Source organism: Danio aesculapii, chromosome 11 (genome assembly GCF_903798145.1).
Source record: "Danio aesculapii chromosome 11, fDanAes4.1, whole genome shotgun sequence".
Lineage (NCBI taxonomy): Eukaryota > Metazoa > Chordata > Actinopteri > Cypriniformes > Danionidae > Danio > Danio aesculapii.
This window is the reverse complement of record NC_079445.1, coordinates 15078702-15096139: the sequence shown is the minus strand read 5'-3', so window position 1 is coordinate 15096139 and position 17438 is coordinate 15078702. Positions and strand designations below refer to the sequence as shown.

Genomic DNA, 17438 nt, shown 5'->3' with positions numbered 1-17438 from the left:
CTGTCCTGAAGGAAAGAAAGCACAACACTGATCTGGCAAGATCGGGGGTCTTCTCGGCGAGAAGCGCACCACTCAGTGAATAGACTCCACTCCAGGGCGTAGGCATGCCTCGTAGAGGGTGCACTAGCCTGAGTGATGGTATTAACCACCGCCACCGGTAGGTTACCTAAGTCTTCCTCGTCGCGTCTTATGGACCCCACGTGGAGGTTCCACAGAACTAAGCGAGGGTGCCAGATGGTGCCCTGTCCCTGAGAGAGTAGGTCCTCTCTCAAAGGGACTCGCCAGGGGGGGCGTCGCGAGGAGGGAGAGTTCTGATATCCAGGTCCGGTTGGGCCAGGGGCGCAACTAGCAAGACCTGCCCCTCGTCCTCCCTGACCTTGCACAGAAACTGCGCGAGTAGGCTCACTGGGGGGAGTGCATACTTACGCATGACTCGGGGTGGAGTCGCCATTCTCCCGGGAAGGAGCTGCCGTGAGAGCCTGTTGGCCGCACGGTTGAGCCCATCCGGGGTGTGAATAGCAAGCAGCGACTTCAGCCGCGTATGACTCCAGAGGAGCAGACGGCGAGCGAGCTGAGACATGCAGCGGGAGCGTATACCCCCATCCGGATGGAACACGCTACCGCGGCCGTGCTGTCCGTCCTGACCAGCACGTGTTGCTCCCTCAGCACCGGTAAAAAGCGGCGCAGAGCGAGAAACACTGCCAACAGCTCTAGGGCAGTTGATATGCCAATGCAGCTGGGTTCCCCTCCACAGGTCCGCAGCAGCATGCCCGCTACACACGGCCCCCCACCCCATACTGGAGGCATCTGCCGAAACGACAGCCTGCCTGGACGCCTGACCTAGGGGCACACTGGCCCGTAGGAAGAAGGGGTCCTTTCCAGGGGGTGCGGGTGCGGTGACACAGCGCAGTGACAGTCACTCGGTGTGTGCCCGCGGGCCATGCGCGTCTGGGGACCCGATCGTGAAGCCAATGCTGTAGTGGTCTCATATGGAGCAATCCGAGCGGCGTGGCCGCGGCTACGGATGCCATATGCCCCAGGAGCCTCTGAAATAATTTCAGGGGGACCACTTTTTTTCCTGTCAAACTCTCTCAGACAGTTCAGCATTACCTCGGCGCGCTCTCGTGAGAGGCGCGCCTCCATAGTGATCGAGTCCAGCTCCAACCAGAGAAAGGAGATGCTCTGCACGGAGGCGAGCTTGCTCTTTTCTCGGTTGACCTGAAACCCCAACGGGCGGAGGTGCCGGAGCACCTTGTCTCTGTGCATAATCAATTGCTCCCGAGAGTGGGCTAAAAATCAACCAGTCATCGAAATAATTGAGCGTGCGGATGCCGGCGAGCCGAAGGGGCGCGAGGGCACCCTCCGCGAGCTTGGTGAAAACTCGCGGAGACAGAGAGAGCCCGAAGGGGAGGACCTTGTATTGCCACGCTCGACCTTCAAATGCAAACCGCAGAAACTGCCGGTGGCGTGGAAGTGTGGAGATATGAAAATACGCGTCCTTCAGATCTATTGCTGCAAACCAATCCTGAGGACGAACGCATTGCGTGATGCGCATCTGCGTAAGCATTTCGGAGCGCAGCCAGTGAAGGCAGCGGTTCAAAATGTGCAGATATAGGATTGGCCATAGCCCACCGCTTTTTTTTTTTTTTTTTTTTTTTTTTTTTTGGGGGGGGCACGATGAAGTGCGGGCTGTAAAACCCGCGCTCCATCTCGGCTGGAGGGCCGGCTCGATTGCATCCTTCGCCAGGAGGACAGCAATCTCCTCTCGCAAGACAGGGGCGGACGCAGGACTGACCCTGGTCGCCCGTGAACCTGGGAGGCCGTTTAGCGAACTGAATCGCATAGCCGAGTCTGGTCGTATGGATGAGCCATTGCGATGGGCTGGCCCGCGCTAACCAGGCAGGCAGAGCCCCCGCAAATGGTCCCACCCGCACGATCGCTGACGTGCCAGCGGCGGGGCAGCGTGGAGTGAGTGGGCTCATCCGGGGAGCGCTGGGGTCCCACAGGAGAGCAGGAGAGGAGATGTTCTCGTCTCGCACTCAAACTCCAGGAGAGGGGCTGGGAGTGGAGAGAAAGGAGACCGTTCTCTCGTGCTCCATGAGCCATTGGCGAAATGCACCGATCCTGCGAGCTGGAAGGCATAGCGTCCCAGACTGGCAGTGTTCGGGCTGTCACATCCGGAGGAGGGGAAAAGTGCTCTTTCACTGAGGATTTTGATGGCGTTTTTTCTTTTTTTTTTTTTACGCCTTTAAATAACGTGCCCCGCCCTCCAGCGGGCAAAGAGCAAATTCCCTCCTCCCCAGATGGCCCGCCTCAGGGACGCTTCGCGGTCCGTTTTACCGAACTTAGCGGCGCCCTTAACGGGGGTTGCTGGTTGCCTGCGCGATGCTCGGCGCAGCCGCGTGGCCGGAGGCGCAGGCGGGGAGGCGAAGCAAAGCTGCGGGCGGGCGTCCTCGGCGAAAAAGCAGCGGATGTGGATGGCTCGGCGGGGGGGAGCGGTCATACAATCCCGCCGATAGAGACCTCGCCCATCGCCTCCGACTGCTCTTTCACCGGCGTGAATTCCTGGGCGAATTCACTGCCAGTGTCGCCGAACAGGCCAGCCTGGGAAATGGGTGAGTTAAGAAAGCGAACTTTGTCAACGTCACGCACATCACCAGGTTTAGCCTGAGGTGGCATTCCTGGATCACGGATGTGATCATCGTCCTTCCCAGGGCACACACAGCCGACTTTTTTTTTTTTTTTTTTTTTGTAAGAGCATAGTCGGTTGCGGTGCGGAGCGGATGCTCAGTCCTGGGTCAGAACCATCCTCGCGCAGCCGGGCCAGCGCCTGCGCTTGGTAGCGCTGGTAGGTGGCCATAGCGTGCATGGTGAGGGGGAAGGCGCACGCAGCACACTGCGTGAGCCTACTGTGCCCAACCAGGAAGAAGGGGATGGGGAGGCTTAGAAGGTCTCGCCTTCATCCTCCACATCACACCCCTCTAATCGGTCCGGCCGCGGAGCTGGGGGATAAACCATCTCCAGAGCCACGGCCGAAGCAGCCTGGGGAAGCACAGCCGCAAAGTCTGCTTCTGGATTCGACGCCGCACTCAAAGTCCCGGAGGGAGCGAGCGGGTTCGAATCCTCGTCAGACCTTGACAGCCCAACCTCCAAGGATGGTGAGGATGGAAGCGCACGCAGATCGGGCAGAAAAAAGTGCCCTCAGGACAGCGTGAGTTTACTGTGCACTTCCGGGAAGAAGGGGACGGGAGGCTTTGAAGGTCTTGCCTCCTTATATCCTCCACATACACCCATCTAGTCGGTCCGGCCGCGGGGCTGGGGGATAAACCATCACCAGACCCACGGCCGAAGCAGCCCGAGAAAGCACGGCCATCATGTCTGCTTTTTAGATGCTAACGCCGCGCTCTCCACCCCGGAGGGAGGGAGCGAGCGGGCTCGCATCCTCATCAGACAATGACAGCCCAACCTCCGATGCAGCGATGGACATCTGACCCCCGGTGTCATCAGGTGAGAGAGCGACCATCCCAGGACGGAGCGCTTCTCTTCACCTGAAGCTTGGATGGAGCGCGTGGAGGAGCGAGAGGTCCACTGCCCGGGGGCGGCGGATTTACTCTCACTGAAACCCTCAGATCTGCCCGAGTGCCAACCGCAGTGCGGGGGACAACTGGGGTGGGTGGCTCTTTTGCAAGAGCGAGCCGCGATCTTAACTGCACAACAGACATGACATCAGTGATGGCATGCACTGCCCGCGAGCACCGCATTAACATGCTGGACCCCCAGACATGAAACGCTGTGCTCGTGCCCATCATCTGGGGATAGGAAACCACCGCATCCAGAAACGCACGGTCGGAGTAACGTCTTGAAAAAGACGCGCTGCACGACCGTGTTGCTCTTTTAGGAAAGCTTTTTTCCTATATACAAACCGCTCTTGGAGGACCGGACCCAAAGGACGCCAGGCAAGGGAGAAATACCCAGCTCGACCATCTGCCACTGCGTATACGCGCTCTGGACCGGGAGAAGCTGCTTTTCGATCTCTCTCTGTAGACACAGGTTGGAGATACCCTCAAAGACTCTCTCAGAAGCTTCGTGAAAGGCTCTGAAAGCGAAAGGATGTCGAGCATGGCACTGGCTGCGTCTTTATAGCATGACTGATTGTCATTGACGCCAGCTGTGCACGCTGACGCTGCCAACTCATTGGCATTTCATTGGCCCGTTTTTATACTCTTTCAGATGATTGGATTCTGACGAAATCCCCATAGTGGAAGTTTCCACATAGCATTGGAGTTCCCCATCCGAAGGGGAACCATTACTCATCACAAACAACTTCTCCCACAAGCAGAAAAGTGTATCAGTGTATAGAAGGTGCTCAGTGTCATTCACTCAGCTACTAAACACCAGTATGGCAACACGCATAAAATTAAAGTCATGAAATAAACATTGTTTATCAAGATTAGATGTAACAAATCTTTAATGTACATAACTGATGGGGAAACAACTAAAAATAAAAAAATAAAATCCATAGTAATGTCAACAAAAAGCATAAAAAGTGACACGCCATGCAGAGAATTATGGGAAAGTCAATTTACGGTTATTTGCCGTTTATATTAAGGAAACATACTATAACCAGGTTACGGATTTTTACTGTAGCATTTTTACAGTTTTTTACAGCTGAAATCATGGCCATTTTTTTACAGTGTTGTTTAAAGTGATGTATACAAACAATATAGTATACTATGACCAGGAATACAATCAGTCAGTGCAGTCGTCCCTCCATAGTAAATTTTGTGTCTGCCAGTTTGTTTACTTGTCCCATTGGCATTTTCCCACATGTTAATTCTGGCCAATTGAAAAGCAGTTTAGGAAATAGGTTCAATAACATCTGGCCAATGAGTGATGTGGATTTTGTTACTTGACTGCATTTTGGTTCTTTTTAACTGTTCGGACCAAAACAATCAGTGTGGTGTGAAAAGGACCCAAAAATGGCGAAAGAATGCTACAATGTACCATTTGTTGCCCTTGGTTTGGAACAAATGAACCAAACCACAGATGTGAACGCACCCTAAATTAACTTAATCAGATTGTGTGTGGAGAGCATGAAGGAATGGTGTGGAACCAACAATGGTGTGGAACACATCAAGCTTGAGTTGCCGAGTGATGGTTGCTTAATTGGACCTCTTTCTAGTGGTATTGATTGGCTAATCATAAGAGAAGAATCTGCTGGGAATCCATGATGCCTTATTAAATATGTAGAAATCTGCAATATACATTATTGAAGAAAATGGAGCTCTCAGGCCGTTGACTGTGCAGTGGAATTGTCATGTCTTTGATTCCTCTCGCTCTACCCTTAAATATATTAAACACAAAGAACTCCGTCTCCAGCTCCCCGTGCCTACAATGAGCGCTATAAAGAAAGCAAACAAGTCATAGGCCTGAGCGGTTGGAGTCGAAATAGAACGTCTTCCTTTGGGGGAATGCTGAATTTGAGATTGATGAATTATACAAGCATCGAGAGCTAGAAGCATTGCTCCTCTGAAATACTGTACATGTTTGAAAACCCAAGGCTCCGCGTGTAATACAGGATAAGCAAAAGAGCCGAGTTATTTTAGACGGACTGCTCTGGTTTTCGCGAACAGCAGGTTGAAATAAACTGATGTCTTTTCTAATCTGAATCAAAGAACAACGCCATATGCTGCCTCATGCATTGTGTAGTCACGTGCAGAGCGAGTTGAAAGACTTTCTGGATCAAACAAATAGACTAAAAAATGGTGTTTTGAAGAAGTTCGGTTTTTGAATTATTTAACTCTCACCATAGTATGGGAAATGTGAACTCACTGGGACTCTCTTTCGTTTTAAATGTGGGTATTCCCTTTAAAGCACCAGATCAGGGTTGGCATTTAAGTGGAGAGAGAGAGAGAGGTTTCATAAATATTGCATGCATCTTGTAAGTAGCTACTCGGGTATATAGTGATGTAACATGTCTGTGAAATATGAAAACCGGTCATTTTAATGCTATGGTCAAGATAGTTGTTGGGCTATAAACAATGTCGTTATAAGTATCATGCTGCAGTATGATTGCTTTCGGGTAGAATTAAAGCTAAATGTATACACATTTTCTACATTAAATCAGCCAGTATTACTGTTTTTACTCATCTGACCTCAATGAACTAAATAGAGGAAATGAGTTGCTGAAGATCTCCATGTCAAAGGAAGTGGAGCAAAAAAGCAAAGAAAATAAAAACACTGGATCTAAAAAAATAAATAAATAAATATATATATATATAAAGAGCTTGAATAATTTTGGGTTGGGTTGTTGAATATTTTTTAAAGCAACTTTTTTTGTGAGACTCTGAGGTTTTTATGCCATCTGTTCCAAAAAATTGGGAGAAAAAAAATGGTTAATTTATTTTGATGGTCTGTTTGTTGAATTTACATTTGCATTTAGTTACATTGCATCTACAGAGGTTACTACTTCAATTAGGTCCCTTTGCCGCCGTTCATACCACAGCGGTGGCGGTAGTTGATGCGCCAGCAGCTTTTGACCACTGGGTGGTGCTTTAACCACAGATTTTCAGTTTTGCCTTTTCACAATACTAAATAGACTGTTCTGTATGTTTACCTTATGTGATGTGATGTGTTCAATTAAAATATAATTTAGTTTTCTTAGTAATAAAAATGCTTTTACACTATACTGTATGTTTTAGAAAAGATACATGGTGAGAAGCCCTGGGCTGCAAAACGAAAATTTAAGAATGAAATTCTTTTGCCTTCATAGTGCCCTATTAAATTGCGTTCGACTGAAATAAATGTTTCGATTTCTTTGACCATCATTGCGATAAGTTGACCTGTACTTGCAGGTAAGTTTCTTATAGTCAGTTAAATGGCTGTTAAAGGAGCAGTATCAACAGATATTAAGCAGACAGTCTGCTAATACTCAATTGAACCATCAAAATAAAGTGTTACCAAAAATATAAATGAGACAAAACAGTTGCATGTCAAGAGCTACTGCACGTCATGAGGAGGCTTCAGTTGCATGATTTTTAATGAAATTTTTTAACTAATTATTTTCGTGTGGTCACCAACCATTTTAAACCAAATTTCCCTAACATCGGCCCTGCTGAAAGGCAAGATCTACTCATCGAAAATTGAAAGAAAAATAAAGCAAAGTTTGCATTTTTTAAATTGAGACCTTTAATTTTATAACTTTTAACTATGCAAATTGCACTAGATGACCACATCGTTTGGTAGTCGAATCAGCCATCCTTTTCAGGGGTACTATGGTCAGTGAGTGCAACTGCAATTCCGTCCATTAGAAACCAACTTTGTTACATTATTCCTCTAGCTGTACTATGTATATTTCATATGAATCACATGCAAATTAAAACTCAGGTAACATAAACTAAATCTAAAGCCTACTGGCACCGCTACAAAACGAACAACTTTATATAACAAAATAACTTAACAAAATAAACAAACAAAACAAAATCCCTAGATCACTTAATATAAATTACATAAGGAGAAACTTCGCAGTGTAATTAAATATTTGAGAACAGTGCTTTTGTAGTACAGCCATGTCATAATTATTCAACTCCTATTCAACAGTGCTTTTTTAAGCCAATTATTTGCATAAAGGGCAGAAAATTGTGTTAAAACGCATAGGGTGTGCAATTAATCGAAAATTCAGTTTCGATTTTGGCTTCTAAAGATTATGAAAAAACATTAATCGAGATGAAACGATTATTACATCATATACCGGCAGCTTTCCAGTTGTACACATTTGTTACTCTGCAAAGCTCAGTTTCACGTGAACATTACTAAAAGCATGTACTGTAATGTAGCTTTTGCAGCACGAGATGAGCATCGTTCATTGATGTACATTCGAATCATTTATGTTTTTGATTCAAAGCGCGAAAGAGATCGCATGCTGTTGTGTGTGTGTGCGCACTCAGCCTCAGAGATGAGCATAGAACACACATCTAATGTGAGCGCTTTAATGGTCAAATACATGCACTTTTGTGTCAAAACGCGGTGTTTAGTGAGTATTCATTAAACAAACGAGTTGAGAATCAAAAGACATGCGAAAGTGAAACCATAAATCAGAACCACACGGCTCTTTAAGTGACAGCGCACAATATTCCTGCTGCCAACTGTTTTTATCATTAATCAAACAACAAAAGAAAAAAAATCACTCACTGCTGTTGACTGAAGGACTTTTGTAGCTATAATTTAAGTTTTCTTGAATTATTAGCGACCCTTTTCCCTCCAATTTCTGTTTAATGGAAAGAAGTTTTTAATGTTTTTTTTTCAACACATTTCTAAACATAATAAATTTTATAACTCATTTCTAATAACTCATTTCTTTTATATATGCTATGATGACAGTACATAAAATTTTACTAGATATTTTCAAGATACTAGTATTCAGATTAAAGTGCAATTCAAAGGCTTAGTTAGGGTAATTAGGCAAGTCGTTGTATAAAAGTAGTTTCTTCTGCAGAAATATTTATTGCTTAAGGTGGCTAATAATATTGACCTTAAAATAGGTTTCAAAATATTTAAACCTGCTTCTCTTCTAGCCAAAATAAAACAAAAAAGTCTTTCTCCAGAAGAATAAATATTATAGAAAATACTGCGGAAAAATTCCTTGCTCTGTTAAACACCATTTGGGAAATGTTTATTTAAAAAAAATCACAGGAGGGCGAATAATTTTGACTTCAACTGATAATCGTTTTGAATAACCGTGATTAAAACTGACCCTTTGCTAAGCCACACCCAAAAACCAATCGTGGCTTAGCAACCGTAGCTACGAGCAGGGGCTCTGTCAAGCTTTCGAGTGAGGGAAACAGGCCTAAGCGTTGTGCTTATGGATTGTGCAAATCTGACACCCGATATCCTTAAAGTTTGACTAGGGTGGTGGAATTTTTTCCCTTTTCAAAACCTAAATCCCAAGAGGATAAATGCTAACGTGGATCAAGCTCTGTGAGGGGCGTTAAAAGAGCAGAGTTAAGTTGGTTTTGTTTTCGATATTCACATTCAGTGATAGACCGATGGCAATAACTTACACACCTTTTACCGTGAAAAGATCTAAACTGTGTTTCCTACAAAAATACAAAACAGGTTATGTTTCCCAGCTGTCTTTTTCTTTTTTCACTCGATATTATGAGCACTGCTTCGTTTAAGCCCTCGCAATAGCAGTAATACTGATATCAGTCATATTTCCATCCGTTTTAAGCTATGAGTATTTGAAATGACATATCAACAGAACAAAACTGATATATATATATATATATATATATATATATATATATATATATATATATATATATATATATAAATACTAATATTTGCTGGTAGGGAAATCTGTCTGTTCACTTCTGCTATTTATACTTTGATTTTCATTTCAATTTATTTATTTCTTCCACTTAACTGCAAATTAGAATAGAAACTGGATAAAGAGCACACAAACACACTGACAGTTATAGCTACTGTACATTGGTATGGGTCAGTGATGCTAATATTCAACACAAATCCATCAATTTCCCCTTTCTGGCTGCTCTTTCATGAATTATGTGTTTCCTCGTCAGTTAGTAACGCTATATTTCATTGCACAACAATTTGTCGAGAAATCACGGTTTAATAAGTTATTATTGCATTATTTTAAAATTTCACCTCTCCTGCTGTGCATGAACTAAGCTGTTGAATGGTCAGCGTATGAGGCGGCTAGCCTAACCCACCTTCAATTTGGATTAATTCATTTTCTAATCGGTTGCTATTATGTTGTGAATATACCACTGTAATGCATACTGCACTCTTTTTTTGTCTGGCTTTCTCAGATATCTCACCTGTTTGCCAAAAATGACTAATTATATACCTGGGAATGTCTTGACACTAGCGCATACACACTGTAATAAGCACGAAAGCTTGACAGGCGTAGCAACAGTAACTAAGGAGGACGGGGCTTAGTGAAGGGTCAATTATGACCAAAATAATCGTGATTATTATTTTTCCCATAATCGAGCAGCCCTATAAACACAATTTGGAAATTTGTTAAAGGCACAGCACGTGCAATTTTTTTTTTTATTAAGATTTCTGAAAAACACTAGAACAGTGGTTATATATTTTGCCGATATTCAGCCTTACTCTGCTTAATATATACTACCATAATATATTTTGCTGACGTTCAGCCTTAAGGTCTTTGCACACAGAAATTTTCGTATGGCTTTTTTTTCATATTTATATCCGAAAAATTCGCCTGTACGCAGTCCTTGCACACTGAGTCCAATGCGTATTTATTAATCATAAAAAAAACACAAAACATTTCAGAGTAAATTTTAGCACTTTGTTCTCCTCTCTTTTCCAAAGTAGAAAAAGAAAGAGGAATAAGCTACATGTTGTGTTCATCCAATACTACATAGAGAGGAAGGAGTTCTGTTCATTATCAAAGAGCAGCGCTGGATTATCCCGAAATTCAAAGTTTATTTCAGGAAATCAGTGGAATTTTGATACATTGTTTGTGATACTTCACATATTACTTACATAAACAAAAACATTATATTGCATGGTGGCCGGGTTGACTTATCAGAGCAACGGACCGAAGCAGACCATGAGGTGAATAGCTCTTTTTACTTCTATAGCACTTTTATTACAATGTAGATTGTGTCAAAGCAGCTTAACATAGAAGTTCTAATAAATTGGAACTGTGTCAGTCCAGTTTTCAGAGTTGAAGTTCAGTTTAGTTCAGTTCAGTGTGGTTTAATTTTCACTGCTGACAGTTCAAACACTGAAGAGCAAATCCAATGATGCGCAGCATCAATATATATAAATAAATATATATTTATTTTATATATATATATATATATATATATATATATATATATATATATATATATATATATATATATATATATATATATATATATATATATATATATATATTTATTTATTTATATATTTATTTATTTATATATAAACCCACTTAAACAAACCCTAAATACACTGCCTAATACTGTATATTGACAGTAGTAATAATAAAAATAGTAAAGACACAGGACAAAAAAATAAATAAATAAATAAACAAACAAAAATAATAGGTGTTACAATCAGAGATAGTGCTGTGCTATCTTACAAAAAACATTAGAGTCTGGACAGAGAGAGAGAAGAAAAAAGGAAATTACAGTTACATACAAGATAAGTCACATTAATCTCCAGCAATTCCAGTACGTTTATAGCAGAGAAATACAATAATATGGGTTGCCAAACATATGAGAATTTGCTAGAACCTCTAATTGAGTATTTATTTTTTATATTTCATATTAAAAAAAAAAAAAATCATCAGACCTTGACGCCAGTGTGATGCTTTAGGTGGATTTGAAGATTTCCAGTGCAATAACATTTGTCTGTGAGCCAGTAAAGATACAAAGGCAATATTGTTTTGTTGTCTTTGAGTCAGACTCAATTCATTAGGTGGGAAGCCAAAACAATGAAAATTCCGCACATGGCTTAAGCTGTACTTCACACACCTAAGACATTATATTGAATATGGTTGACGAGTAAGGAGTATGCTTAGGGCACATCTGAGATTGTTTACACAAGATGCAATATCAGACACATGAGTCTCGGTCATGGACATTTACTAAAAGGAGACGTTACCCCCAAAATGTCAATATTGTAATTGAAACCTAAGTGTTAAACATGTACTCTTGGAATGCCCTATTTTTAATGTTTCCAGATAAAAATCGTTGTCTGATAAGACTTTAAAAGAAATATTTTTGTGGTTTAAATATTTTTATTATTAGAAATTTTAGCAGACATTCACTTGTAAATACATTTTTTTTATTACTAACATTCATTCATTTTCTTTTCGGCTTAGTGCCTTTATTAATCTGGGGTCGCCACAGCGGAATGAACCGCCAACTTATCCAGCATATGCTTTTTATGCAACGGATACCCTTCCAGCCGCAACCCATCACTGGGAAACATCCATACACACTCATTCAGACACACACTTATACACTATGGTCAGTTTTAGTATACCCAGGTTACCTGTACTACATGTGTTTTGTACTTGTGGAGCAAACCGGAGCACCCAGAGGAAACCCACATTAACACGAAGAGAACAATCAAACTCCACACAGAAATGCCAACTGATCCAGCCGAGGCTCGAAACAGCGACCTTCTTGCTGTGAGACAAATGTGTTGCCCACTGCACCACTACGTCAACTAATACAAACATAAAACTTACATTTTAACAATTGGACATTCAAAACAAAAAAAAAGTATATACATGCTTTCCCCCCCCAACCACCCACCAGTGCTATCCAATGGTAAAAGTAGGTACTAAAAGCATAGTAGGCATTTTAATCACAAGTTTGTGTAAAGGAAACAAAAGGAGACCATTTTTTTCAAATAACAAAATCTTGTCTATTAGGGTAGACCCCTTTTTCTAGATGTAATGTACCCGTTAACTCTGTCAGCCATAATTTAAGAGTTGGAACTTCTTTTTTCTTCCAAAATGAAGGGATATAAATAAAGGATGTAAATAAAATATTTTTAAATGTAAATTCTTCAAAAATGGTAAAAAAAATTGTATCAAAAGTAAACCTTAAACTGTTTTAGATTTTTGTATTATTTCTTGTATTATTATTATTATTATTTGTGTATTTAATCTTGTGTATTATTTAGCACTGTTGATTTCTTTTTATTATTATAGAGAAGTGATATTTTATACAATTTTGTAAATTTGATCTGGTTTTGCCGTGAAATAGCTAGAGAAGCTGATATGGCAAAACTGTTTATTTGTTTTTGTTTTCATGCCATTGTATTGTCACTTTCTGTATTTTCCAGGCACTATCTGTAGATCGTCAGTCTCCACCGCTGCTTGGTGTCAATGGCTCTAGTGAGGATAAGCTGTTCCGCAGTAAGAGCGCTGATATGGAGCAGACCACTGAAAAAGAACAGATGAGAAAGATGCTTTCTGAAGGGTAAAACATTCATATCTACATGGTGCATGGATTTTTTTTTTTTACAGTTGAAGTTAAGAGTTTACAAACTGTACACATTGCAGAATCAGCAAAATGTTAATTGTTTTACCAAAATAAGAGGGATCAGAATGAAAATGCGTAGATTTTTCTTATTTTGTCCTAGTGTTAGTTCACCCAAAAATGAGGTATATGTCACTGCACAGTGCTCGTGAATGCGCACAATAAACTTACACAGAGGGGAAGAAATTGAGTAGAAGTAGATTTTTTGGTTTCATATGCATATGTTTCATATGATAATGTTCTGATTGGGTCACTGAAGGCATATGGTCTGTTTTGAGGGTGTTTTTTTTCTGGACTTTGAATAGGTCAGGAACCTTGGTGTCTATGGAGGATGAGGGAGCTCTTAGATTGCATTTAAAATATCATCAACTAAGTTCTCAATGGTTTGGAACTAATTGAGAATGTGTAATAATTTTCATCAGTTTTGGGTGAATTAACCCTTTAATGTCTCTCTTTTCTTTTTAAATGTAGTACAGCTTGCAGGAGCGTAGAGTTTGCATGGACGAAGGGTCCCCACCAATATTCACCAACTATTACCCCACCAATAATTTAATTCACTTAAAAAAATCAACATTAATCTAGATATGCAGAAAGGGTTAAACCACGTTCGCTCCTTGAGTATTAACGTCCCAAAACACATGTAAACACATGTGATTGGCTGTGCCTTTCCCTGCTGTCCTGTGATAGGCTGTAGCTGCATTCAGATACAAGCAGCGTCAAAACTGCGGGGGAATTTTCCAGTGCAATGATACAGTGGGTAACACGTGCAAATGAGAATGGTGGCAACAAAAAACAAAAGGTGGACACAAGGAGCTTTTTTCAAAGAAATTGTAAGTCACATAAACTCAAGTTCTGATGGGTCCCCACCAGTGTCAGGAGCAAACCTACACCCTTGACTGCTGGTACTGGCCAGAGGTTTGAGACTGCTAATTTAACAATTGCTTTGGTCCAAAAAAACTTAAAAATGAAGAGGCATTATTGTATAAGTGGTAATTATACAAAGGAACTGTTCAGATTCAGAGAAATAAGAGCTAGAGTAGGGAGGGGATTTTTTTAATGAAGTGCTCAAGTGTTCACAAAAGAGATTGGTTTAAAGTTGTTACTTGAATAATACCAGTGAATGAGGAATTTGCGTAGTAATGGAAATATCATTTCACCAGTGAGGAACAGTGAATAGAAAGGTTTTGTAAAGTGATTTAGAGCCTCTCTGTGATGATACCATGGAGTTGCGCTAACTCACCAACCTCAGGTTTCTGGAGGGGGTGTAGACTTGTAGAAGCAAGTTAAGGTAAAGGGGTGCTGAATCAGAGGCTGTTCTGTAAGCCAGCAAAATGATTTGGTTTTACGCAAGTACATTCTGAACCTGTACATGCTCATACCAGCAATTTTCCTTCTCCATTCACACAGAGCTGAATTCTAGGAATTTACTGGTAATGTTTCAAACTACTCATTCCAGAAAATTCCCAGAACGAATTTACCTGTAGCTTTAAAAAGAGCCTGTTCACACTTGATCCCGTTATTAAACACAAACAGCTTGTAACACTTCAAAGACAGAAAACATGAAACTGCATCATACAACCCCTTTAAATATATCTTATCAACTCCACAATTATCTTAAAGGAACACCCATTTTACAATTCTCCAAGAGTTAAATAGTGGACTTGAACCATTTTTTAAAAATCCTTTCAGCCTATTTATTGTTCTGGCGGGTTCACTTTTAGCTTAGCACAATGAATTGAATTGGATTAGCATTGAATAGCATTTGGCTCAACAAATTTTAAAAAGTGTTTTGATAATTTTCCTATTTAAAGCCAGAGTCTTCTGTAGTTACATTGTTTGAAAAAAAAATAATAAATCAAGGTAAAATGAAAAATCTTTACTTTCTATGCCAATACTGCTAGGAACAAGAAATTGGCTGAATGGATTCCAAAATAGTTTGAGTCAGCCGTTTAACTCTAGGAGACTAGTAAAATGAGCCTATTTAAATAGAGGTGGACTGTTCCTTTAAATAATATGACCTGGAAGGGCTGGATGTTTAGATGATTTACTTAGTACTGCCTTTCATAAGCTACAGAAGATTCTTGCATGTTTGCAATAGACAAAATAAGTGAAATTCACCCTCAAATTTAAAAATTTTCTAAATCAATTTTTTCAGTCCTTGTTTGAACCTTCTGTAAGAGTTGCTCAGGGTGAAAAGAGTCCCTTATTGTGAAAATAAGGAACTCATAATCATAGTTTTTTGGAAATGGTTCAAATACACTGATGTGCTAAAAAAAAAGCAAATAATTTTTGGGACCTGAGGTATATTATGTAGAACCGTTAATGGTTCAGGACAAACAATGAGCTCATGAACAACTGAAAAAAACAACAACACAGTATTAAGGATCAGTGAATGTAAATCTTTGAACTAGGTAATTTTTAGGGACTGAGCACCAACGATGCATAGGCTCTATTTAAATTGTTCCTTTCTTCTTCTTCTTCTTCATCGTCTTCTTCTTTTTCTTTTATTTCGTCTTATTTTTTTTTCTTTTTCTTCGTCTTCATCTTTGTCTTCGTCATTGTTTTCTTCTATTTCTTCGTTGTCTTCTTCTCTAGAATTAATTACATTTTTGAGGGTCTAAAATGGCTCAATAGTGGCACCTATGCACGTTTGACGGAGTGGCCTTGAGCTATGTTTCACGCATGTGTACAAAAATTGGCACAAACATTAAAAATGCCAAAACCTACAAAAAAGCTTCTTGGAACGAAATCTAAAACTGAACAGGAAGTTGGATATATTTAACTTCCTTTTTTTTCTCTTTTTTGCCATTTTCAGGCATTGTATTTTAACAAACTCCTCCTAGGGATTTTATAAAATCAATAACAAAATTGGGTTTTGTCATCTAAAGGCCTTGGCGATGTTAAATTGCGATGATCTAGAGTTTTTGTCAAAGGGCGTGTTCATGGCGGCCTCACAAACTTTGATGTTTCGCCACAAAACAGGAAGTTGTTATAACTCAGGCATGCATTGTCTGATCTGCCTCAAAATCCAGACGTTTGATAAGAGAACGAACCTGAACAAAATCCAGTTTCAGTTATAGCAGCACCTGCTGGTAACATGAAAATTTTAGCAAAAGAATTAACATTTTACTGATTTTGCAAGGTATATGTATACTTTTTTTTTAAGTCTCTTCATATTATATAATAAAATATTAACTGGGGCAAACTATTTAACATAGTTCCTCAGTATATTTTTAAATTTGACTCTTTATTTTTTATATAGAGTATAGTCGCTTTGTGTTTTTATCCCTAGATACAGAGCCACACACAGCCTTACACAGATGCACGTGTGTTTTCTCAATCCGCTTGACATACTCTTCCTCCTCAGTAGTTTTCTGGGGTAATCGCCACTGAGTTTAACGTCAAACGTTTTATGGACTGAAACATAATGTACTTCACCATATAATCACAGCACTCAATATGGTAAATGTTTAAGGGATCTCAAAACCACATTGTTCAGGAAGTCAACCTGCAAATAGCTTACCTACAGTGTCATTGTAAAACAAGACTTGCTGTTAAAATTAAAATGTGTTCAAATCTCAAATCTAAGAGGGAACATGAGTAATAACTTGCACAAGCTTTTCATAAAATGTAAAGGTAACACAAAAGAAATGACATTTTAAAACTCAGCCATGTGTGCTGTGTTTGCCATCTGCTGCCGTTGGACTAAAACTCCTTCAAGAATTTTGTCATTGCCTCAGGTTCCAGAAGGAAGAATCTGAGTAGAACTGAAACCCAGATGCTTTTTTTTATTATTATTATTATTTTTTCACAGGTCAATTTGTGAGTTAAACTCAGAGGCCGAGCTGTTTTCTCTTCGGGACAGCAACGTTAAGCTGGTAGCAGCTCTTCATGATGCTAACAGCAGCATTGAACAATGGAAAAAACAATTAGCTGAATATCAAGAAGAAACAGAACGCCTCCGAGAGCAGGTAAGGAACATTTATTGCAAGAGTCCCAAACTGCCGATCCCAAAAACATATATTTTTGAACCATCATTGTTGTGCAGTCGCATCTAGCTACTTGTGGTTTTGACCCACCACCTAGTCGACATTTATAGTACTGCATTCGGATTAGTTTTATTTTCATTTTCTCTTATTGTAAGGTCGAGAGTAACACGTGTGTTTTTATTCTGTGGCTGATTTAACCATTAAAATACATGTCCGTAAGGGCTTTATTTTTACTATACCTCTATTTCTGTAAATATTCAAGGGTTGTTTGATTATTATCAGCTTTGTACCACTTGTTTTTGTTGTACAAACACTTCTATATGGCTTACACATTATGCTGGTGGTGTAACAAATATGATAATTTTGCGAATATTCGATTCAAATGGACTCATTTAATAGATTTTCCTCATGT

At 40.6% G+C, this 17438-nt stretch overlaps 1 protein-coding gene across 1 annotated transcript in view; it reads left to right on the top strand.

Annotated features, from left to right (window-relative positions):
- homer3b (homer scaffold protein 3b) overlaps positions 1 to 17438 on the top strand; it is a 79377-nt gene that overhangs the window by 40617 nt on the left and 21322 nt on the right. The window contains exons 6-7 of the mRNA XM_056468079.1: positions 12841 to 12977; positions 16852 to 17008. Coding sequence (XP_056324054.1) covers positions 12841 to 12977; positions 16852 to 17008 — 294 coding nt within the window. The remainder of the gene's footprint in view (positions 1 to 12840; positions 12978 to 16851; positions 17009 to 17438) is intronic.